This window comes from Arachis ipaensis, chromosome B6, assembly GCF_059453495.1.
Source record: "Arachis ipaensis isolate K30076 ecotype BB chromosome B6, ASM5945349v1, whole genome shotgun sequence".
In the NCBI taxonomy this organism is placed as follows: Eukaryota; Viridiplantae; Streptophyta; class Magnoliopsida; order Fabales; family Fabaceae; genus Arachis; species Arachis ipaensis.
Genome location: NC_142441.1, coordinates 7,430,923 through 7,457,359, shown reverse-complemented (window position 1 = coordinate 7,457,359; position 26,437 = coordinate 7,430,923). Strand labels below are relative to the sequence as shown.

General features: G+C 29.4%; 1 protein-coding gene and 2 pseudogenes across 1 annotated transcript; 1 reads left to right on the top strand and 2 right to left on the bottom strand.

Moving 5' to 3' along the window:
• The first annotated feature begins 12,118 nt into the window (after nucleotides 1–12,118).
• Nucleotides 12,119–13,452, top strand: LOC107646337 (F-box protein At2g23160-like). Its single transcript, XM_016350527.3, has 2 exons — nucleotides 12,119–12,162; nucleotides 12,258–13,452. Exons 1-2 carry the CDS (start codon nucleotides 12,119–12,121, stop codon nucleotides 13,450–13,452), a joined length of 1,239 nt encoding a protein of 412 aa, XP_016206013.2.
• A 9,745-nt stretch (nucleotides 13,453–23,197) lies between these two features.
• Nucleotides 23,198–26,437, bottom strand: part of LOC148554515 (endoglucanase 9-like) — a 43,016-nt pseudogene continuing 39,776 nt past the window's right edge.
• LOC148554516 (peroxidase 3-like) lies at nucleotides 23,831–25,615 on the bottom strand (annotated as a pseudogene).

Below are 26,437 nucleotides of genomic sequence, written 5' to 3'. Positions count from 1 at the left end.
ATAATAATAATAATAATAATAACTAAATCAAATTTTATTTTATTAAATTAATTTTTAAAAACTTGGGGTCTTACAAATACTAATGACACTCTCATATGCAATATCACTCGAGTTAAAAAGGGGGAAAAAATTCTATGGCGGTTTGAAACGCCACAATCAACAAAGCTGCCACAAAAACCATTAGCATTATGGCATGAGTTGAAGCTGCCGTAATTAACAAATATAATGGCAGTTTTTTTAACCCGCCACAAAATTAGTGCCATTTTTACCAATATTTTTTGTAGTGGTACATGAGTAAAAGAGTTAATAAGATAAAATTATTATTTTTAAGAAATTAATTTTATTTTTTTGTTAATATATTATTCACTTTTCAAATTTATTAGATAAATATTTTTTTTTATTTTAATGTTGACATGACTTTATTTATAATTAAAATTACTATAAACCAAAATATAATTCTAAGAATAATGATAATAATATTATTCTTATTCAAAAAGAATATATATAAACTAAAATACATGTTTTATTTAAATAATTGTTCCGTATAGAGAAGAGTTCATGAGATAAAGAAGGAGAATAAGAAAAAAACAAAAAAAAATTAAAAAAGGGAGATTGTAGGAATAAAGAATTGAACAGAAGTTATACGTGAATTTTTATAACTGTTAGTGAAATATGTTAGTGAAATAAGTAACTGCAAAATAATTTTGAATTATATTAGTAAGGCTAAAATAGGAAATAGAAAATTGGACACCAAACCCCATGTATTGGCATTATATATTGTTATATACAAAAAGAATATATATAAATCAAAATACATGTTTTATTTAAATAATTGTTTACAGAGAAGAGTTCATAAGATAAAGAAGGAGAATCAGAAAAAAACAAAAGAAATTAAAAAGGGAGATTGTAGAAGTAAAGAATTGAACAGAAGTTATACGTGAGTTTTTATAACTGTTAGTGAAATATGTTAGTGAAACAAATAACTGCAAAATAATTTTGAATTATGTTAGTAAGGTTAAAATAGGAAATAAAAAATTGGACATCAAACTCCATGTATTGGCATTATATATTGTTATAGATAACTATTAGTGAAATATGTTAGTGAAATAAGTAATTGCAAAATAATTTTGAATTATGTTAGTAATGTTAAAATAGAAAATAGAAAATTAGACACCAAACCCCATGTATTAGCATTATATATTGTTATAGATAACTGTTAGTGAAATATATTAGTGAAATAAGTAACTGCAAAATAATTTTGAATTATGTTAGTAAGATTAAAATAGGAAATAGAAAATTAGACACCAAACCCATGTATTAGCATTATATATTGTTATAAATAAAACAAAAAAAAATAAAATAAAAATTATATAAATTCTTTCTACTGATCTCTACATAAAAATTTGAGTTAAATAGAAAATCTTTTAATAATAATTTTTAATTTTAAATTAAAGCCAATGTAAACATATTTTTTCTTTATTTAAAAATTTATGAAATACGAACATTTCGTTGAGTTGCTGTGTTCTGGTGTCAGATACATTTCGAACACGACACTCATCGACACTCGTGTCTGTCGTGTCCAACCATGTATTAATAAAAAATAAAAAATTATTCTCCAGTCATACTTGAACACATCTAAATATCATCACATGTCAGCGTGTCCAACCTTATTTTTAATATGTATTTTTGAAATGAATTTAAAAATAGTATATATTATTATTTATTAAAACAAAAATATTTAAATACTTTATACAATTGAAAAAACATATTAAAAATAGTTAAAAAATTAATTTATATATATTTTGATATCAATAAAATATCAAAATATTACTATAATTTATTTAAAAAATACTTTATATTTTATATATATGTCGTATCCCGTGTCACATAAGATTTTTAATATGATGTGTCGGCGTGTCTCATGTTGTGTCGCGTCCCGTGTTCGTGCATCATAGTTAAAAATATTTTTTTTTATTTAAGTGCTAGAATAAAAATTTTTTAAGTATATACTTATAAAATAAAATAATTAATTTTGCATAAAATTTGTGAAATTAACATGCAAAATTCTTATAATTTTGGCTTACTGGCTACTAGTTTAAATGATATAAGCACAATAAAAAATGTTAGATGAACATATATATTGTATATTATAATTCTTTTATTAACAGTTATTTTTAAGGTTAAGTATGATTTGCTCTCTATGGTTTAATTTGAAAACCAAAATCGTTCCCAAAATTTTTTTGTATTTAAATTCATCTCTAATGATCAATTTAGCCTTAAAAACATTCTTTGAACCAAAATACCAACCTTCTCTAATAACCCTTCTCCAACAACCCTAATTGCACTCATCACCCCCATTCAGTCCTTCACATTTAACACAGCCTTTACCCCGCCACTCACCTCCTCTGGTCTCTGCTTCCTTTAGCAGTTAGTAGCCACAATCTCTCATGAATGCCATTGTCTGTCGAGTTGCCATTCAGCTTGTTGCCATGTCACAGTACCTCTGTCTGCTCTAAGTTGTGTTGCTCTCCACCGTGTCTCACATGCTTCGCAGTCCTCCATTGTCGTCTTCTTTCCCTTCGTCCTTTTCTGTTGTTGCGCTACTCTCTGCAAGATGTTGCTACTAGCTCTCTGCGAGATCCACCTTAGCCAGTCTCTGTCGTCTCCTTCTTCCTCATGCTTTGCCACCATGTCTAGGAACCTCTACCAATAAAATTTTCAAGTCCATTACAAACCCTAATTGCGTCACCGATAGAATGTTGGAGGAGTTTTTTCTCTTAGGATGGAACCGGTTTTGCCTCGGTGGTAGTTGGAACCTTTGCGAGGAATTTGGTTTTTGGTGCCAATCCAAAACACCAGGATGTGGGTGCCACTGTCGCCTTCTCCGGAACAGCAGTGCAGACAGTAGTGACGGAGCAGATTGGTGACCACTCTTTGTATATTGCTCGTCTCTCTCTCTCCCTAATTGATGGATTTTTTTTTTTAAAGAATCCGAATGATTTTTATTGTTATTGTTGTTGTTGTTAGCATTCGAAGAATTTGATGTTGTTGAACTTGAAAAAAAAAAAAGACAGTATAGTAGTAGAGATATTTTTGTCATTTAAAAATTATTATTTTTAAAAAGACGATTTTATTATTAAATTGAACGTTGGGGATTTTTTCAAATAAAAAAAATTAAAAACGATTTCGATTTTTAAACTAAATCATAACAAAAATTCTATTTAACCCTTTTTTTTTTATTATGACGTATCATATACTTATGTATTACCAATGATTACTATTGTACTCTTAAAAGAAAAAAGAAAATAATATTTATTTAATTTAACACTATTATAATAAATTTGAATAATATTAAATCTATACTTAATAAATTGTTAATTTAGGTGTAAAGAAAGAAAGGTAATTTAAGATAATTAAACAATATTTTATTAATTAAAGTGTGATAATAATCCCTCTCCTCGTATAATAATAGACAAATATTCAAATAAAAATTACACTAATAAAAACAACAAAAAAAAACTACACATATAAAAAAAATAATTTGTCCTTCTTGTCTGAAATAGATTGTGATGTTGCTAGTTAACTGAACTAATTAAGTGAGTGGTTCGAGTTGACTTTAAATAATTATAGCTAATTTTTTTTTAAAAAAATATTATTCATACACCAAATATTATTGATACTCGTATAAAAATATAATAGTTATTAATTAATTATATATTTATATAAATTAATTTTTAATTAATAAATAAAAAAATACATATATAATTATTAAAAAAAATATTAATATCAAAATGATGTTTATTATAAAAGATATAACCAGCAAAATTGTTTCTGTTTTTACTTAATTGAGACTTTGAGACTTTGAGCGGCTTATGAGCTTGAAATCTTTTAAATTAATTTGTTTTCAAATGTAATTACTATTGGCAAGCTTGATTCTCAAACAAAAGCTTAAAAAGATTTATAACAAGATTCTACTTATCTAAACCCCTATATTTTTATCGAACTGAAATATAACTAAGTTTTATCTCTTCAGTAATAGTGAATAAGCCATTTAGTTAAAATTATAAAAAAAGAACATCATAAAATAATTTTAGGTTAAAAAGCAAAAGATAACTAAATAATTAATAGATTAAGTTAGGATTATTAAATATCATCTAAAATAATATCTAGTGACCTTTGATCCAAAAACAATACACAAAATAAAAACAATCATGATAGATATATACTAAAAGCAGCAATTAAAATTAGACACTAATATAAAATACATATATACTTCTTGTCATGTTAACAACCTAGTCTCTTGCCTTAATTAAAAAAATAACATAACATAAGACTAAAGTAAAGTATAAGAAAAAATAGTATAAGACTACAGTAGTAATGTAACTAAGGGTTCAATTATTGGCTATTTTAAATCAAACTCATTTAATTAGCGTAATTGTTTATATAGGTTTTCCTTCACATCTCTATTTATTGCTAAAGATCCCATTAAGTTTAAATGATACCTTCATCTCTTGCCAACCGGCCGGTAAGGACTATAAAAGAGTCTTGAACCTTGTTATACGATACATACATAATACATTTCTTGTTAACAACACTCCTCACTCACAATTTATTGAAGATATATTACTTTAGCTTATAACCCAATCAAATAATCAAATGCATCCATAGAAAATTTCACCTCATTTGAGGAGTTAACACCATAATATATGGAATTATGGACTATAGCTTGAACATATGTGTCACGTAAAGTTGACCTGACCAAGACAAATTTCAGTGGTAACGTGAATGAATTACTCATCACCAATCATTAGTTATCAGCATGAAAGAGATATACAGAGGAGACAAGTTTAAAATACATACATAATCTAACATAATTTGGAATATAAGTTAACATACCGAAAACAATTACATGATCTTAGGTCTTAGCTGATGTACATAGACTCAATTAATTGTAAGTGAAGCTAATTAATTATTAGTAATAAGGGTAATGATGAACGACAACCCTGCTAGGAGGAGAGGAACATATGAGCATGAGAGTTAGAGCAATAACCAACGCCATTAGAACCCCCATCATATCAATTGACAATATGCACAGAGCCATCCTCAATCTATCTCTTTCTCTGAAAATAAATAAATAAATAATAATACACTAAAAATTAGTTTGTGAGTTCACAATGCAAACAGTGGCCTTGCCATTCATATAAGTTAATCTCGTTATTTATAATTTGTTTTATTAAAGATCCAAGTGATTTCTCTGACCAAGTCCGTCCAAATGATTTACTTTCACACATCGCACCACTTACTTATAATAGAACTTCAACGTAAAGCTTCTATTTTTTAATGTAAAGCTTTCCTTCTTTGTTTTTCTTGAATGTAAAATTTCCATTTTTTGTTCCTCTTTAATGTAAAATTTCCATTCTTCGTTTTCTTCTTCAGATTTTTTATTTCATTCCTCTGATTTTTGATCTGCATTTATGTTGAATCGAATAGTGTATTATTTTTTTGAATTGAATGTATTATTTTTATCAAAATAATGAATGATTCAAGTTTAAATCAGAACAAGAGTGATTTGGATTATTATCCTGAATCGAATTAAGTGGATGAGGTTTGATGATCACATTTTTTCAGTTCATTTGTTATTACACAATGATCTTGTTATGATAATGTTTTCGGTTCATTGTTCAACAATTTTGATTTGAATGGAATAGAATGCAATTAAATAAAGTGATAATGAATAATTTCATCCTTCTTTATAAAAATTAGTGTTGTTTATTAATTTAAATTTGGATAGAATGTAGAAATTTTTGAATTTAAATAATGCACATTTTTCAATTCATTTCTTATTATATAATGAACTTGTTATTATAATATTTTAGTTCACTCTTTTAACAATTTTGAATTAAACGGAATGAAATGTAATTGATTAAAGTGATAATGAATAATTTCATCTTTCTTTACTAAAATCAATGTTGTTTATGAACTTGAATTTGGATAGAATGCAGAAGTTTCTGAAGTCATATAATACACAATTTTTGGTTCATTTGTTATTACACAATGGTCTTGTGTATGATAATATTTCAGTTTATTTTGCAGTCCAGGTGTGTTGTCGATGAACAATTTGTCTCAAAGGTTGGAATGACTTTCATGATACTTGAAGAAGTTGGAAAGTTCTACAAAGATTATTCTAAATTTGCTGGTTTTTCTACAAAAATAAGGAACACCACTCAGAAGGGAGATGAAATTAAGAATCAATTAATTACATGTAGTAGAGAGGGGAAAAGGAAATTCAAGATATCTCAAACTCTGAAGACAAATCTCTCAGCTGGAAAAAACTGTCCAGCCAAGATTTATTTACATATATTGAAGGACGTTGGTCTTTGGATCATTTCTAAAGTTGTTCTATATCATTCACATCCTTACTATCCAAATCAAGCAAAGCATATTTGTGTATCGTACCATTGAAAATAATAAGGAAGCCAAAATCAAACCGAGTAAAACATATCAGTCGTCGTTTGTAGCAATAGTGGGTGGTCATCATGAATTAAGTTTTATCGAAAAAGATATGAGAAATTACATTACAAGAGAAGAGAATTGAAACGGTTATCACTATATCTCATCTACTTTTTTTAAAATAGATATGTTTGATCAATTAATACTCAAAAAGAGTACATAAATTATGATCCAATTAGATTGATTTAAATTTAAAAAATAAAAATAACCATTTGCCAATTGTTAGTAAAGATTGATGGGGGTAGTGGGAAGAGAATTGAAACGGTTATTACTATTCCATCAACCTTTTTGAGTACTAATTGATCAAATATTTAAACTTATCAATTTTAATCTCTCCTACCTACCTTTTTAGGTACTAATTTGCTTGCTAAAATTTTGGATTATTGATATTATTAATATTTTTTATTATTTTCAATTTTTTTTTAAAAAAAAAATACATGTATCTCGTTTATACTTATACACGTGTTGCGTCATGCAAAATTATCTCATTTACAGTGTAAACGAAATAAGGAAGGAATATTTATTACGGTAAATATTTTTTAAATTATTTATTTCGATAATTATTATAATTAATTTATTTATAATCACTTTCGATAATTATTTATAAGTAATTTTATGTTTAAGTATCTCATGGAAAAAGATCTTTTTATTTATCAATTATGTTTGGGTATAACAATATAAAAGTACATTTTTATTTATTTATTGCATGAAAAATATTTTTTTAAGAATTTTTTTTTTTAAAAAAAATGTAAATTACAACTTCTCAAAAAAGATGTTTTTTTTTTCTAATGCTTTTACTTTTATCATTAGAAATTTGCCAAATACGTTAGAAAATAAAAAGAAGATCTTTTTTCATAGAAAAAATATCTTTTTTTTTTATCAAAATAATGGCGCTCAAACATGCACTTAGTGTACTCAGCTTTTTCTTTTAAATAAGTTCAAATATACTCCCTATTTTGGACTATTATTTTAGAATCTTTTCAATTTTTTAAGCGTAAAACAAATAAAAGGACAAATCTACTTAATATACTAAAACTGGGTTTTCTCCACTAATGGAAGTGAGATGTCGATTCCTCATGAATCCATTTTCCCACCAAAATGAATACACTATTTTCTCTTCTAAATTTATTTTATAAAAATATTTTTATTATAATTATACTATAATTAGCATTTAAGTAATAATGATAATTATACTAATTTAATAAAATATATTTATTATAATTATATAAAATCAATATTTAATACATTATTAAACTACTTATCAATTATCAATCAAAAATATTTTTAATTATTTTAATAATAATAATAATAATAATAATAATAATAATAATAATAATAATAATAATAATATGATAATTATATGATAATGGTACCAGTTATTAATAACCAATTTATATTTTTCTAAATAAATTTATTTTAGAAAAATATCTTTATTATAATTATATTATAATATTACAATTAATATTTAATAAATAATACATAATTATACTAATTTAAGAAAATATATTTATTGTCTATCTATTCTATTTATTCTATTATATAAAAATAAGATTTTTGCACTTAATGATGAAATTGATATGGCATGCTTTTGAGGTGTTTCCTTATTTATTTTATTTAATTCGTTAAAGCAAATCAATTATAATTAATTAATTATATCAATTAATTAATTTGATTACACATTCAAATCTTACCATTTATTATAATTTATATGAATTGATTAATTATAATTAATTATATCAATTAATTAATTTAGTTAATTATATTAATTATTTGATTTGATTGGAGTAAATATCAAATTATTTAATAAATAATAAATATGATAACGAAATATATGAATTAATTTAATTAGTTTATTTTTCTTAATACCATTTATTTAATTAGTTTATTTGATAAGCAAACCTTTTCACGAATCAAAAACAGTGCAATTTTATAGATTTATAAATGCTAATAGCTTTTATATTTAATTTATTTTATAGTGTGATAATAGCCAATATATTTGTTGGTGGATTTGACTATTACTATATTATTTATGATCACATTCAGTATATATGTCTGATTTATGGAAGAAAGTAGATTATTAAAATCGATTAATAACTATTTTAGAGTTAATCCAATTAACACTAGATTAAAAAAACCAAACAATGCATAACATATTACTTTTTTATTAATCAAATTATTATAATTTAAATTAATTTTTAAAAAATAATTTAAAATTATAATTTCAATCTTATCACATGCATGACACCGGTAATTACACTTGTTACTGAAATAAAAATGATATTCTACTATCACATCACTCACTTACTTTTTTGCATCTTCACAAAACTGTGGAATTCTGCCACGAGTTCTTCCCAAAAGCTTCGTCAACGTAAACCGTGGAACCCCTCCAGCGGTTTACACGTATTTTAATCTGTAGCACCCCTTTCACGGTTTACATAGATTTATATAAAGTTGCATTTTTGTATCCAAACTGCAAAAATTGCATTTTTGTAATTTTGAAAGCTAAATGTTTTATTTTGGTAAATTTTCCTAATTTTAAATTGTATAATACTTTAATATCTAATCAAATCAATTAGTTGATATAATTAATTTATTGTAATAAATTATATTTAATTAGTTAAAAAATAAATTAAAAAATACTATAAAAAATATGCCACATCAATTCCATTATCAAATGTAGAAACTCAATTTTTATATAATAGAATAAATAGATATAATTGTATTTAATATAATCGTGTATGATTAATTAATAATTCACCAATATTATTAGCATTTGCATTCTAGTTATATATCATTTACAGTAATTACTTCATTCCTAAAAGATGAAGCTAATACTACTAATTATATAATCATATCATCTTCAAATTGATCCTAATCGTTAGCTAAGTCGAGTCTTAAGTGTAGTTTCTTAATTTAATTAAGTCAAAGAAAAAAAGAAAGAGAGAAAAAATCTTCAATTTCAAAAAGATCATAGTTAACAATAATAATGGTTGAACTGAACGTGGCGGCAAGCTTCAAAATAATTAAAGAAAATTAATAAAGATGTATCTTGATAATTGAGTATTAGTATTGTACTAGTGCTAATAAGACATGGCTTAGAGTCAAATTTTTTTTTGTTTTAATAATCTTGATGTAGGAAGAAAGAAAAAAGGCTGGTTGTTGGCATAAAAAAGTTGATTAATTGGTGTTCAATTAATTTAGGATTTATTTTATGATGTCTAATCCAATAAAAATATCTAAAATATTTTTTATGATAATATTTATTTAGCCTCATTTTAAAAACGTGATTTATAAGAAAAAATGTAACAATTTAAAAAATAGTAATATTTTTAAATAAAAATAATATTTTTATAATATATTAAAATTAAATTCTATAATTTATCATCTAATAATTAAAAAAAAAACATTTTCATATAAAAAGGATGATAAAATTTTATTGAAGTGTTTAGGATATTTTATATGCTAGTATTGTAGCATGGATCACACAATGTAACTTTCTAGTTCTTAGTGTATATATATTGTTATTATTGAATTATATTAGGTGTATATTAAAATTAGTCACTAATTAAAATTAGCTACTAATATAAAATATATGAAAAAATATAAATATACATTAAAAATAAATTAAATAATATATGTATTTATATATTAATACATTAGTAGTTAATTTTAGTAGATAAATAACATTTTTGGTTACGATTAAATTATCTTGTGTTGGTTTAATTTGTAGGTGGAGGAGGATGAGAATAAAGCTCAACAGAGAGTGATTCCAACAGAATTTGGTAGGAAATTGTTGATATTGCGCTTTGAGGGTAAGTACTTTAATTTAATTTGCTACTAAAACCAATGTTATCCATGTCATTGTTTCAAAATAACCTTCATACATAGTTCATCTATCATTATCATCATCATCATCAATATTTGAGATGATGATTCATACATACAATGAACATTATACAAAGTCTAATTAGTGTTGGACATAAACAAAGGGATATTGCAGCTGTTATAAAAAAAAATTAGAAGCATTATAATAGATTTAAGTTATCATCATTATTCTAAATTTTATTTTGATTTTTTAATATGTATTTAATTTTCACAAATTATTAGTCTAAAGTTATTTTGCATGCATATGCATTTAATTATATATTATTAAATCAGAAAAAATTATTTTACACATTCATAATATAAATAATTTTAAAAACAATAGATATAAGAGTTTAATTTTGATGCAATATAAAAAAAGTTACACAATTAAATTCATAATTTAAGATGATTTTTTAGGCAATAAATTTTAAAATTAATTATTTGAGATCAGCCTCTTTACAAAGAAAAACTGAAAAACCTTGTCCTCATGTGACTTGATCCGAAAAGTTTCAGGATGATTTCAAATTGCGATAAACACTCCTTCTAATATTCCAATGCCAAAACCCTTCTTTAACATCCTCTTCCTCTAATATCACCAAGTCCTCCTCCACATTAATAGGTGGATTCAAATCTCTCTCTTCCTTTCTTTCTCACGTAGACATTGTGTAATCACTCACAAAGTTGACTTTTCATGCACTCGGATTCACAGTTTCACACACACTCTCGTACAAAATTCTCACAGAACATAATTCTATTTGTATTTGTATTACTATTATTATTATTATTACTATAAAGATAAAAATATAATTAAATATTAGAAATAAAAAAGTACAAGAGAGATTAAAGAATTCTAAATTTATTTATTGTTCACTTTATAACAAAATAAAAACTAATAAAAATAACAAAACTAATAAAAATATTAGTTTGTTATCCAATTCATATTTTAAGAATTTTTTTTCACAATAATTGAATTAATATTTTATATTATATTAGTTCACAATATCTATAATATATATTTTATCTATTTATCATTTCTGAATTAATGTGCTGTGGTGGAGTATGAAATTTTTAAAAATTCTGAGATAAATATGTTTATTTTTCTAAATTTTGATTTGTCATTTTTGTTTATTTTAATTTTTGTTAGTTATAAAATTTGATGGCTGAAGTAATTTGTTAATTTTTAACTATAGTTTTAAATTTTATTAACTTAAAATTTATTAAATTTAAATATTTAAAATTATATATTAAATTTTTAATAATTTTATTATATATTTAATTAAACTAATTAAATTTCAGTTAAATCTCGATTAAACCTTTAAATTATTGAACCAGTTACTCTATCAGTTCATTGAATGGTTCGGTTTTTTGCAATCTTGAGGGGGACTATGAGGCGCAGAGCAAGTATAAATAGCAGACGGAGGATGACAACTCTGTTAAGATTTGAGTATAGAGATTATATGTAGTGTAAATGAGTTTAACTACTAATCTTAATTTTTTAAATTTCAAAATCTGAATTTAAGTAATTATTGAATAATTAATTAAAAATCTCTTTTTTAATTTTTGAAATACATTCCTTTTTAAGCCGATTAAAATCATTAGCTCCACGTACTTTCTCTAAAAGTAGTAGCTGATTTTCACATTAATCTAGGTTATAAAAATCAGTAAACTTCCCTTTGAAAGCATCAATTTCACTTGGGTGCCTAACTTCTCCCAACAATCATTGTCACGCGAGAGTACCGGTAAAATGATCAAATTCCTTTTCCAATCCTTCTTTGTGCGGTGGATGAGGTAAGTCATATTTTATTTTTTCATGGAGTAACACAAAACAACGCCGTGAATTTTTTGTATCTCTTCTTCTAAATTATTCTTTACTTAATTGTCAGGAAACTCCAACTACAAAAGTCTTATTTTGCCGGTCTTCCAGCCGATATAATTACCGATATTTTTGTTAGACTTCCCATAAAGTCTGTTCTGATTTGTAGATGTGTTTGCAAGCATTGGAACACATTGATTTCTAATCCAAACTTTGCCAAGTTACTCCTTACTTATACACTTCCTGCCCTGATGATCCGACGCAAGCATTCAAGATTCTTTCACCTTGTTGAATATGACCGAATTGAATGGCATGAAAGGAAAAACAATCCATTCTTCAGCGGTGTGTTTGAGGTCCTAAAACCCAATAGCAGCAGTATAAAACTTGATCCTAAATTTGAAATTCCTCTCCTTGGTACAAAAGTTTATGCTAATGTGAACATGCCTCTCATTGATACAAAAGTTTATGCTAATGTGCATGTGGATGTGCGTATTTGTAATGGTCTTTTTTATTTGAGTTGGTCAAATAATATAGACATTTCACTTGTTTGCAACCCAATAACAGGTGAGTTCATAAGACTTCCAAAACACCCTCCAATCCTAAAACCCTGCGAGTGCGAAATATCTCGAGGTTTTGGTTTTCACCCAAAAACAAACCAATACAAGGTAATGAGAATCCTTATCTTTAAACATGATCATCCTATGGTTGTTGAAATGCTCAGAGTTGGAATATCGACAACATGGATAAATATTGAGGTGGATTATCCCAAGAATTTGATATCTATATCGAGATCTGCTGTTTATTTAAATGGGACACTTCATTGGATTGGTAACGATGTTGATGGCAATGCGTCGATATGGGCTTTCGATTTCGACAAGGAGAGGTTCCAATCCTTTTCTATACCGAGCGATGAGGGTCCAAGAGTTGACATATATGAATTCAGGGGTTTTCTTTGCATTATATATTTTAATGAGCCAATCACAATATGGATGATGAAAAGATATGGAGTTGGAGAATCTTGGACTCCCATTTTCGTAAGTTCTGACGGACATATTAATTCTTCATTAACCACGTCTCATGATTACCTTGCCTTCCATGATCGTGAAAACAAAGAATATAGCATTTTTCGTATTCACTATAATGACAACATTCAAATTTTTGGTCTCGTTCCTACTCTTATCCCACTAAAGAATATTATCATTGGAGATAATGTGGAGGTGTATAATATTTACTCACTGAATTACCCAAAATTGAGGTTCTATTAGTTTTAGGAAATCATTTCATTTGATATTTTTTTATTAATAGCAATTTTCTATTCAATTGTTTTAGATTCACATTATAATACTCACATCTTATTTGATTGTTTAATTATTATTTCTAATTATTCAATAGTATTTGCAAAATTTCTTTTCTTAAACTATTATAATTTGAAATATAATTTAAATTAATTTAATTTATAATCCCTGTTGTAATTTTATTGGTTTAATCACCTTTGACGAAACAAAATTTTAAATTTTGAAAATTAAAAAATAAAGAACTAATTTAAATTCACAAACTAATTTTTTTTAAAAAAGCAATTTAATGTTTTTACAAAATATTTTTTATAACAATGTACTCTCTACACTAAAAATCAATTCTTATATATTTGTATATGTAGATGTATTTTTTTTAATTAAATAATTAGTTATCCGAATAATCAAATTTATTTACGAACATTGTAATAAATTTATTTTATAAAACGTAAAATTTGTATTTCTATATAAGATAGTTAATTAGGGATTGATTTTTAGTATATTTATAACATGATTGCATAATTATATGTTGACCGCTATTATTATAAAATTAAAATATAAATTATAAAACTGTTAGATGCACAATAAAATTCGATCACTAAATTAATTACTATATATATATAATTGATTTAAATTGATTTTTTATAAACATATTATATGATTGTATTTAATATAATCATGTATGATTAATTAATAATTCATCAATATTACTAGCATTCCCATTCTAGTTATATATCATTTGCAGTAATTACTTTATTCCTAAAAGAAGATGAAGCTAACACTACTAATCATATAATCATATCATCTTTAAATTGATCCTAATCGTTAGCTAAGTCAAGTCTTACATGTAATTTTTTAATTCAATTCAAGTCAAAGAAAGAAAGAAAGAAAGAATCTTCAATTTCAAAAAGATCATAGTTAACAATAATAATGGTTGAACTGAACGTGGTGGTAAACTTCAAAATAATTAAAAGAAATTAACAAAGATGTATATATCTTGATAACTGAGTATTAGTATTGTACTAGTGCTAATAAGGCATGACTTAGAGTCAATTTTTTTTGTTTTAATAATCTTGATATAGAAAGAAAGAAAAAAGGCTGGTTGTTGGCATAAACAAGTTGATTAATTGGTGTTCAATTAATTTAGGGTTTATTTCATGATACTTAGTCCAATAAAGATGTTATGATAATATTTATTTAGTCTCATTTTAAAAACGTGATTTATAAAAAAAAAACAATAATTTAAAAAAAATAGCAATATTTTTAAATAAAAAAATATTTTTATAATATATTAAAATTAAATTATATAATTTATTATCTAATAATTAAAAAAAAGCATCCTTATATAAAAAAAATTATAAAATCATATTGAAGTATTTGCGATATTTCATATGTTAGTATTGTAGCATGCATCATACAATGTAACTTTATAGTCCTTAGTGTATATATATTGTTATTATTGAATAATACTAAGTGTAGATTAAAATTAGTTATTAAAATTAATTATTAATATAAAATATATATTAGAATATAAATATATATTAAAAATAAATTAAACAATATATATATTTATACATAAATATATTGACTGATTTTAATATATAAATAATATTTTTAATTACGACTAAATTATCTTGTGTTAGTTTGTCGGTGGAGGAGGATGAGAATAAAGCTCAACAGAGGGTGATTCCAACTGAATTTGGTAGGAAATTGTTGATATTGCGCTTTGAGGGTAATTACTTTAATTTAATTTGCTGCTAGAACCAATGTTATCCATGTCATTGTTTCAAAATAACCTTCATACATAGTTCATCTATCATCATCAATCTTTGAGACGATGATTCATATATACAATGAACATTATACAAAATTGTGGATGTGACCCAGACCCAAAAATTAAGGAACCATAGCTAATTAAGCTAGTGTTATAAATAACCCGAGTACGTTTTTTTCTTTTTTTTTGTTTAATTAAACAAGGATTACCAATCACTAACGAGAACGTGGTACGCAAACTAGGTTTTAGTGTCACTCTAAATTTTAGAATGTTAGATTTAATGGTATTTGTATAATTTTTTAGAGCGTTTGAGAATGTTATAAATGGTTTCGGAACGTTATAAAATATCCTAGAAGATACTCTAAAAAGTTTTAAAAGACTCTGGAAGGTCATAGAGTACTCTAGAAGAGTGTGGATGTATATGAAAATATGAATAGTAGTATGGAATAATTCAGAAGTATTTAGAAAGTTGTGGTATGATAAATATTTATAATAAAAGTTCTAGATAGTTAATCTGGACTGTTGATTAGATTTAATCCTAACCATCCATTGAGGAGGTGGATGACTATAAATAGAAGGTGAGAGTTAGTGTGAGTCGTGTGTGCGAGTCATTTGTAAAAAAAAAAACACTCGAGTAATAAAGTGTTCTTTCCACCAAAGCTTCCTTTCTCTTGTATTCTCTTGTGTACTTAGATTTCTTGCTAAGTATTGAGGGTGAGGCTGACTTGGTCTTAACTTAAGAGGTTGAGTAAGTTCGAGTGCTGGCACGGTAGCGTTGGAGTGTGTGTCCAAGGCCGTGACAATTTGACATCAGAGCAAGGTTCGAGAGGGAGCACAAATGGTTTGTGGGTATGGCTTCTAGTGTAACCGTGGAGTATGTTGAGTCTCAAAGGGGAAGGGATACTATTCCTTCTCAATGGGGAAGCAAGATGGTGCGCTCTTCAAGTGAGGCTAGAGGTAAGAACTCTAACTTCTTAAAAGAGAGAGTTTCTATGTTGGAGAATGTTCTATCCTCTATGGATGAGCGCTTCCAAAGGAAGAACATGACAAGGAGACTCTTGAGGCTCATGTGTTAGGAGAACTAGAAGCTTTCAAAGAAAGCATGCTCCAAATTGAAGAGAAGCTTGAGAATTCCTTGAAGTTATTTGAGGAAGTTCGAGTTTGGTTTGAGGAGGCGAAATCTCGACCAATCATTATAAGGGAGACGACAAAGATTGATCTCGCAAAGCCAAAGGAGTTCAAGGGTGCGAGGGATGCTCGAGAGGTGGAGAACTTCCTATGGCAAATGGAGAGGTACTTTGAAGGCCAAGGGGTGGTCGAAGAAACAATAAAGGTACACACTGCAGCCCCCTATCTTTTTGATAATGCTACTTTGTGGTGGAGGAGAAAGTGTGCTATGAAAAAGGGTACTTGCAACATAGCCATATCGGAAGATTTCAAAAGGGAGTTGAAAAGACAATTCTTCCCTGAGAATGTGGTTTATGAAGCAAGGAAGAAGTTGAGGGAGTTGAAACACAAGAGTACGATTAGCGACTACGTAAAGGAGTTCACTACTCTCACGCTTCAAATCCCCAACGTAGCATCAGAGGATGCATTGTTCTTCTTCATTGATGGACTCCAACCTTGGACAAAGCAAGAACTACAAAGAAGGAATGTTAAGGATGTTGATGAAGCCATCGTGGTGGCCGAATCACTCACTAGGTATCATTAGGGGGACTCGAATCCCAAGTCTTCCTCTAACCCTAGTTCTACTAAAGGTGGGGGAGACAAAGGGAAGAGTTTCTCAACTAAGAAGGAAGGAAAATACTCTTCAAAGAAAGAGTACAAGGAAAATAAAAAGGCTTTCGTGCCCAAAGGAGGATGCTTTGTGTGCTAGGGACCACACCAAATGAAGGACTGCCCTAAGTTAGGGACTCTGGCATCTATCGCCGAGGAACGAGAGGCTCAATATCAAGTAACTGAGTGTGTTGGATCTATCCAACACATGAATGCTGTGAAGGGAAAAGAGACAAGGACTACAGAAAACAAAGGCTTGATGTATGTCAAAGCCTTTATTAATGAAAAACCCGTCATGGGTATGATCGACACTGGCACTACACACAACTTCATCACGCCTGATGAAGCAAGGAGGCTTGGGTTGAAGATCACAAAAAAGAATAGCTGGTTCAAACCCGTGAATACCAAGGGTGAACCCCTTAAGGGAGTAGTAGCAAAAGGGGTCGAGATGACTCTTGGTTCTTGGAAGGTCTTGTGGATTTCTCAGTAGCACTCATGGACAATTTTAAAATAGTCATCAGGCTCGATTTGCAAAGGAAGGCAAATATAATACCTATGCCATACTACGACATAGTATGCGTCATGGAGAAAGGGTCTCCATGTATGGTCCCTACAGTCTCTAAAGTTGGAGGACTACCGATACTCTTTGCTATGCAACTCAAGAAAGGGTTCAAGATGGGAGAGATTACATATTTGGCTCTATTACAAGAGGAGTCAACATCTGAAAGAGAAGACGTTCCTCCCGAAATTAAGGAAGTTCTTGAAGAAAATAAGGATGTGATGCCTCCCGAGTTACTAAAACAACTACCACCTAGGAGGAAGGTGGACCACAAAATTGGATTTGAGTCCGGAGTAAAGCTGCCTGCCTCAGCACCTTATAGGATGGCACCGCCAGAACTTGAGGATTTGAAGAAGCAACTCAAGAATTTGCTAGATGTTGGGTTCATCCGTCCATCGAAGGCACCTTATGGCGCACTAGTCTTGTTCCAAAAGAAGCATGATGGTTCATTGAGACTATGCATCGACTATGAAGCACTTAACAAGGTAATCATCAAGAACAAATACCCTATTCCTTTGATAGCCGATTTGTTTGATCAACTTGGTAGAGCCAAGTGGTTCTCAAAGCTGGATTTGAAGTCAGGATATCACCAAGTGAGGATTGCCGATGGTGATGAGTCTAAGACCACGTGTGTCACGAGGTATGGATCATATGAGTGGTTGGTGATGCCTTTTGGCTTGACCAATGCTCCTGTGACCTTCTGTACCTTGATGAAAGAGATCTTTCTACCTTATCTTGATCGGTTTATAGTGGTTTACTTGGATGACATTGTTGTCTATGGTAATACCTTGGAGGAACATGTAAAACACTTACGAACCATGTTCAAGATCTTGTGAGAGAATAACCTATATGTGAAGAAGGAAAAGTGTTCCTTTGCAAGGGACGAAGTCCACTTTTTGGGACACATCATTAGAGATGGAACTCTGTGCATGGATCAAAAAAAAGGTGAAGGCTATTAAAGAGTGGGAGCCGCTAAACAAGGTATCTGAATTGAGGTCATTCCTTGGGTTGGCTAATTACTATCAGAGATTTATCAAGGGAAACTTCGCTAAGGCTTCACCATTAACTGATCTTCTCAAGAAAAATCACTCTTGGGAATGGTCAAAGGAGTGTCAAAAAGCCTTTGATTTGTTGAAGGCTGCTATCACAGAAGGAGCAGTACTAGCACTGCCCGACTACTAAAAGGTATTTGAAATCTACACTGATGCTTCTGACTATGCTATTGGAGGGATTCTAATGCAAGAAGGACATCCTATTGCCTTTGAGAGTTGCAAGTTGAATGATACAGAGAGACGATACACCGTTCAAGAGAAATTGATGACTACGTGGTGCATTGTCTAAGAACTTAGCGTCGCTACTTACTTGGTTCACACTTTATCGTCAAGACAGACAATGTGGCTACAAGCTACTTCCAAACTCAGAAGAAATTAAGCCCCAAACAAGCTAGGTGGCAAGATTTCTTAGCTGAGTTTGATTTCGAATTTTAATACAAGTCTGGCAAGACTAATGTGGTAGCAAATGCGCTGAGTCGCAAGGCTGAGTTGGTAGCCATTTCCATGGTCGAAGGAGATATTGTGCATACCATCAAGGAAGGGTTGTTTCATGATCCATTAGCCAAGAAGTTGGTGGAGTTGGCTAGAGAAGGTAAGACCAAACGATTTTGGCTAGAAGACGACCTTCTCTACACCAAAGGAAGAAGACTATACGTCCCTAAATGGGAAAATCTAAGAAGAAAATTAGTGAGAGAATACCACGATACCAAGTGAGATGGTCACCAAGGTCAGCGAAGGACCTTGGCACTCATTGAATCTTCTTATTATTGGCCTCAAATGAGAGATGAAGTGAAAAGCTATGTGAAGACTTATCTTGTGTGCCAACAAGATAAAATTGAAAACAAGACACCAAGTGGATTGTTGGAACCTCTGCCTCCATCAGGGCAACCGTGGAAAAGTGTCTCTCCAGATTTCATCTCTGCCTTATCGAAGTCTGAGGGGTTTGGATCTATTCTTGTGATAGTGGATCGATTTTTGAAGTATGCTACCTTTATTCCTACTCCTACTGACTGCACTGCAGAGAAAGCAGCACGACTATTCTTCAAGAATGTGGTGAAGTACTAGGGATTGTTTGAGAGCATCATTAGTGATCGAGATCCACGTTTCACAGGACGACTATAGACAGAGCTGTTCAAACTCCTTGGGTCAGAGCTTCATTTTTCAACAAGATTTCATCCTCAAACCAATGGGCAGACTGAGAGAGTGAATGCCTTACTTGAGGCATTTTGTAAGCGCTAATAAGAAGGACTGGACAAAACTCTTTGACATTGCTCAATTCTCATACAATTTGCAAAGGAGCGAGTCCACGGGGAAGAGTCCATTCGAGATTGTGACTGGACAACAGCCGCTTACACCACACTCTCTTTCTTCCTCTTACTCAGGAAGAGCCCTGGAGCTTATCATATGATTAAGTCTTGGGAAGAATAAGCAGATGTCACTCGTTCTTACCTCGACAAAGTTGTAAAGAAGATGAAGAAATGGGCAGATAAGAAGAGGAGGCATGCAAGCTATCAAGTGGGAGACAAGTTAATGATTAAACTTCTTTCACAACAATTAAAAGCCTTTCGCAAGGTTCATAAGGGATTAATCCGCAAATACAAAGGGCTATTTGAGATCATTAGACGTGTAAGGGAGGTTACTTATAAAGTACAACTCCCTCCCTCTATGAAGATCCACCCGGTCTTCCATGTGAGTATGCTTAAACCATATCACAAAGAGCAAGATGAACCAAGTAGAGGTGACTCGAGTCCTGCTCCGCCTGTGGTGATTAAATCCTTTGATAAGGAAATCGAAGATATCTTAGCTAATCACGTCGTGCAACGAATAGGGGTACCACAAAGTATCCAATACTTGATCAAGTGGAAAGGGCTCCTAATAACTAAAACTAGTTGGGAAGCTCGTGAAGATTTGTGACAATTCCAAGAACACCTAGAGCGCTATCATGAACAGAACGCAATGAGGATGTCTGCGCATTAGGTGGGGGAGAATGTCACGGTAAATTTTAGAAGGTTAGATTTAACCGTGTTTGTATAATTTTCTGAAGTGTTTGAAAATGCTCTAGATGGTTCCGGGATGTTCTAGAATATCCTAGAAGGTCTTGGAATACTCTAGAAAGTTTTAGAAGACTCTGGAAGGTCATAGAGTATTCTAGAAGATTGTGGATGTATATAGAAATATGAATAGTAGTATGGAATAATCTAGAAGTATTTAGAAAGTTGTGGTAGGATAGATATTTGTAATGAAGGTTCTAGATGGTTAATCTGGACCGTTGATTAAAGAATAAAATACTAATAAATTTAGATTTATTAACATTTTAATGTAAATATATTTTGGTGAGTTTAATTCTTTTTTTTCTTCAAATGAAAACTCCCATACTCTAAAAAGTCCCACATTTTGCTGAAAAAATAGTAATTTTTTTAATTATTATGGTTTTTTTTAAGCAGTCTTTACTGTAAATGTATGATTACTGAAGTAACCAAATTTTGCCAATTATTATACAGGTCTGTGTAACAGGAGATAACGTTATTACTGACCTTTTGTACAAGCTTTTCAGTATTAGCAGGTTTATTTTATATTTTTGTTTATCAAATTTGAACTATATGTCTATTTATGTTTATTTTTAATAAATACAGTTGACTTAATAATCTTTGTTTTTATATGAATTTTATTTGTATATACTCCAAAATGATCTCAAATATGTACACCAAATAAAATGACTCGAAAAAGAAAAGATTTTTTAGCGTTCCAAAAAATAATGTCAATTTGATAAAATGCACCAAATATAGTAATACATATTCAAAAAAGAACTCTAGACTCTAGAGTTTAGATAAAAATGCATCAAATAGTAATACATAAACCAAAAGATAAATCATCTAGGACTGAAAACCAAAATGGTAATTTAACCCTATAATATTACTTTCATGGTGTGTTATTGCTGCATAATTGATTAGTTTTCTTGAGGCAAGTGATCATAAATTTCAAATTCGGAAAGAAGAGCAATAAAACTATCCTGTTTTTTGAAGAATGCCTAAGGTTTGTAATTATTAAAATTTATTTTCTTAGTTTCCTGTTTGATTTTGTTGATTGATAATATTAATAATGGAGGGGAAAATGAGAAAGTGAGAGAAAAGTAGAAAACTATAAGCGAAAATTTAATATAGAATGCGAATAATTTGTCAAAGTAAAAAACATTTAAGCAATTAGAATTATTTGTCATAATTTAAAATACATTATAGAATTTTATCTTCAATTGGGCAAGCCTACTAAAAAAGTAAAAAGTATTGAATGGTTCGCGTTTTATTTCTGTGCTCTAACATTTATTTCTTATTGTAATTTATTAAGCAAGTATTGGGGTCATAGTTGCAAGTCATACTATATCCACATCAGTTGGGATAGTTTTTACCAATTTAAGAGATCTTAGGAAATGTTACACTGATAATATTGCCTTTAAGATGTCTTATTTGCTACATAATTTAATACTTTTCTTCAGGCCGGTGATCTGACTCCTAAACTCGAGAAGAGTAACAAGATTGTCTATTTTATGAAGGATGCTTATTTTTTGCAATTTTTTTTATACATTTTGATATCTATTTGTAAATTTTGTTGGAGGGTGTTAGAAACGAACTTAACTGCTTAAACTTATATTGTTTGGAGTGGAATAAAGTCTAAGTTGTTATTGTCTAATATCAAATGCCAGTTACATGAAACTGCAAACCTGTTGCTTATTTAAAAACGTAATTTATAAAAATTGCCCAAGATGACTTTATTCTTTTTTGCAAAGAATTGTGTTCGAAATTACTTTTTATTTTTAGTTTTTTCCGAAATGAATTTTACAAGTTTACATTGTGTTAGAATCTTTCCATTTGGTTATTTTGTTCAGGTACTTAATGAGACCAAGTAAGTGATACATATTCACAACTCACTAAGAATTTGTTTCATTTTTAATATTGCATAGAACTCCTACAGTAAAATAATAAAAAGAAAAGTCTAAGGGGTCAGCAACTTTGTTAAATTCTGACCAGTATGTAACCAGCAAAGAAAAGAGAGCCATTGGATGAAATCTCACACCCATCTCACACCATTAAAACCATCATTGATAGCTATTTGATGACTACAAATCACAAAGTTGCTGGCCCCTAGCATTCCTCATAATAAAAAGTTCCTCTATACCAAGCATAGTTATAGACAAACATAAATAATTGTAGGCAATCATTATTCGTTAATAATTTGTGCATTTCCAACAAACCCTTGTCTTTGAATGAACAAAGAATCCTAAAATTTATATTCCTTTGGCCACTAAACTTTTTGAATGGGATTTAAAGAACAGGCAGAAAGGACTTGAGTCTTGAGTTGATCAGATATTATTTATTGTTATTATGATAACATCAAATTCATAACAAACTTACATTCATATTTTATTGTCTAACACGTTGACCCTTCACATGAAACAAATAGGAAGAATACAGTTACCAATATACATTCTATTAATTCAGTCAATTCAGAAGTTTTCTTTTTTAAAGGGTGGAAAAAATAAATAGTAAAGTTGAAAGTAGAAAGAAGAGTAGGCTAGCATCTTCTTTTTGCAAACAAACATAAAAACAAGTTCTAATGTTTCTTGCAACTCAAGTAATGTCAAGGGAGTTGAACAGAATAGAATATGGTGTTGTGATCTATCATTCCATTTGGAGTGGCATTCTGTGACAAAGCCACAAGCGCCGGAACAAGACCCGAATTCCCCGCAAGAGTTGGTTCAGTGTAGTTATAGTTGGAACGCAAGTCATTGAAACCATCCAGCTTATCAGGACCACCAACCATGGCTCCTACAAATCACATTCGGATTCAGTTTCCTTCTGTCCCTCCACTTCCATCCACCACCACAACCATACTTCTTCCCCCTCTCACTCATAATAGATACACCCATGTGGTGAACTTCTTCAGGGTACCTCTCTCCAAACCCAACCACATAGCTCATCTTCTCTGGATTCTTCCCAAGTATGTAATCCACCTGAGTCCTAGCAAAATCCTCCAATGCTTCTGAACGGTAGAATTTACCTCCGCTCATTAGATAAACTATAAAGAGAAGCAACTTAGAATTGAAAAATAATGGAATTTTTTGTGTGTGTAAACTTACACAGTTACACATTACATGTTACATTATCAAACTCCAGAAACCATGCACATTTCAAAAGAAAGCAAAAAAGGAAGCCAAATTCCAAGAGAACAATTTCACAACACCGGCAACATTAATCAAATAATGAAATGAAATCAAAACCAAAGAAACAAATTTAGTTTTTTTTTTTTTTTTTAAATGATTAATTAATTGGAGTTGACAACAGAACACTTATGCCTAATTTCCCCAGCAGAGCCAGTGAGGACTTCAATGGCTCCCATTCTCTGCATTGATTGTCCAAACTCCGTGTAGAACTTGTTTTGGTTACGCAATTCATTGACAATGTTCCTTGATGTCTTTGTTGTTAGAAGCGCAGCATCTGATTGGAACAGACCCTTGTTCTGTACAAGGATGTTATAATAGTCATTGTCAAATTTGGTGGAGCCATTAGGATCCAACTCCACCGTTGTGGTTGTGTCACTTAGTGCCTGGCATTTTGTCTTCAAGAAGTCAGCATATGTGGGGTTTAGTGAAGGATCTTGATCACCTTTTCCAGTGAAATTGAAAAGCCTATTGCTGAAGAGATTGCAATGCCCTACTCCAATTGTGTGTGCACCTACATATATACATATAGCCAATGCAGTTAGCCTTGGAACAAATTTGGATACTATTTTCTATCGAGAATCAATCTTAATAATAAATTTGACGAAAATAAATTATATTTATAAATATTATCGTATAGATCAATAATACCGTATACGTATACATAGAACAATGTTATATAACCAAAAATATTTTGGTTACACTTATATTTACAAAAATATTTTGGTTACACTTATAGTTACCAAAAATGCTATGGAACAAAACTGTACCTGATAATACAACGAGATCATGCACGGTGAGTTTTTTACTTTCGAAGCTTTGTTTGAGCTGGGTGAAGTTGAAGAAAGGTGGTGGGAGATTGGCCAAGGCTTCACTTGCTGTGGACACTCTCCCATCTCTTCTACCAGTAAGCACTTCCCACAGAGGCACATTATTAAACTGCAAATTTTATTGAACATTTATATATTAATTACTACATATTAAGACTCTATATATATATATGAATTAGTTGGATTTAATTTACTCGGACAGAAAAAGCGTCTCTAGTTGCCAATGCCAGAGAATGTCAGCACAAGATACAATTCCGGAACATTTTGCTTCAATTTCTGCTTTTATTATCATCAATGACATCATAGCCAGCCAATGATAAATTAGGAATAGAATCCTTCTCCGCTTTGTTTGTGACAGTTGAGTCTAACAAAACCGACCCGTCACAACCCTGAAACAGTAGTTTCAAATGTGACAGATATACTCACAGTACATCTAAATTAAATGTTTTAAGAATTCAAGGTCGATGTTAGTATAAAATGGAAATAAGATGTTTAATTACCCTGACGAAACAGTCATGAAAATGCATCCTAATCAATTTGGCTGGCAATTCAGGCCTTGCAGCAACGTGTTGTTGGATTTTGGTCTTAACAATAGCTTCAGCTTGAGGACAGGAATTTCTATAGAAATTTTTCCTAAGGTCGCCTCCGTGGCAAGCCCCAAGGAAACAAGACAGTAACACACAAGCTACGAGGAAAGATGTTGTCTTCATGATTATGCTCTTGATTATTTCACCTTAGCTTCTATGTGCAATATAGTACTATATTATTTGTAACTGAAGAATGGAATGTTGAACTACAATGTAGTTGCTCCTTTTTATAGGCATCTCATGTCAACTTTGAAATGCAATACCAGATAAGCATTATTCTATATACTATATCTTAATCTGTAGTTTAAATCGTTGCATGCATGTATTGTGGCTAGTTGCGTTAGGATAATAAGTACCTAATCACCTACCATTGAATAATGAAAATATATTAAAATAAAGAGTAAAGTATGTTTCTTTACCATGTTATTTGTGACTTTTTAGTTTATTTTTAATATTTGTTATTTATGTTAAAATTATTTTTTGATGTTAATTCTATTTAATATATTAGGGACAAACTTAAAAGCGTCTAGAAATAATTTTGATATAAATAAAAAATATTAAAAATAAAATTAAATAAATTAAAAACGTAAGTGATAAAATTAAATGTTAAAAATATTTTTTAAAAAATTATAAATATTAAAAACAATTGTAATTTAACCGAAAATAAAAGGATGATAAATCAAAGGTAAAAAAACTATTTTTCATGTTTGGCAATAAAATTATTTTTTTGCCAACGAGTTATAGTTCAGATGACATCATCTTTCCATATTCACTTAAAAGTTGCGGATTCAAAACTTCTAATCTCTCTATTTTTAATAAAAAAATGGAATTATTTTTTACTAATTCTATTCAATTTATGTAAATTCATAATATAGCATGCCAGCTTTAATTATATGCATTTCCGTTACACCATAAGCTTAATTAATTAATTGTAATTGGCATGTCAACCTTCATATAAAGCTTTTATTTATGTTTGATTTGACTTGGACTTAGTATGTCCTCCCCTCTCATCAGAGAGTCGAAGATTAAGTTGTATAGTTAACTTCTGAATAAATGAATCATATAGTAGTGTAATATCTTAATTCTTGAGGCTGTAAGAAATTATAACTGGCAAATTAACCTCTTATATAAATATATAGTTCTTAAGAATTTGACAAATAAAGCATGA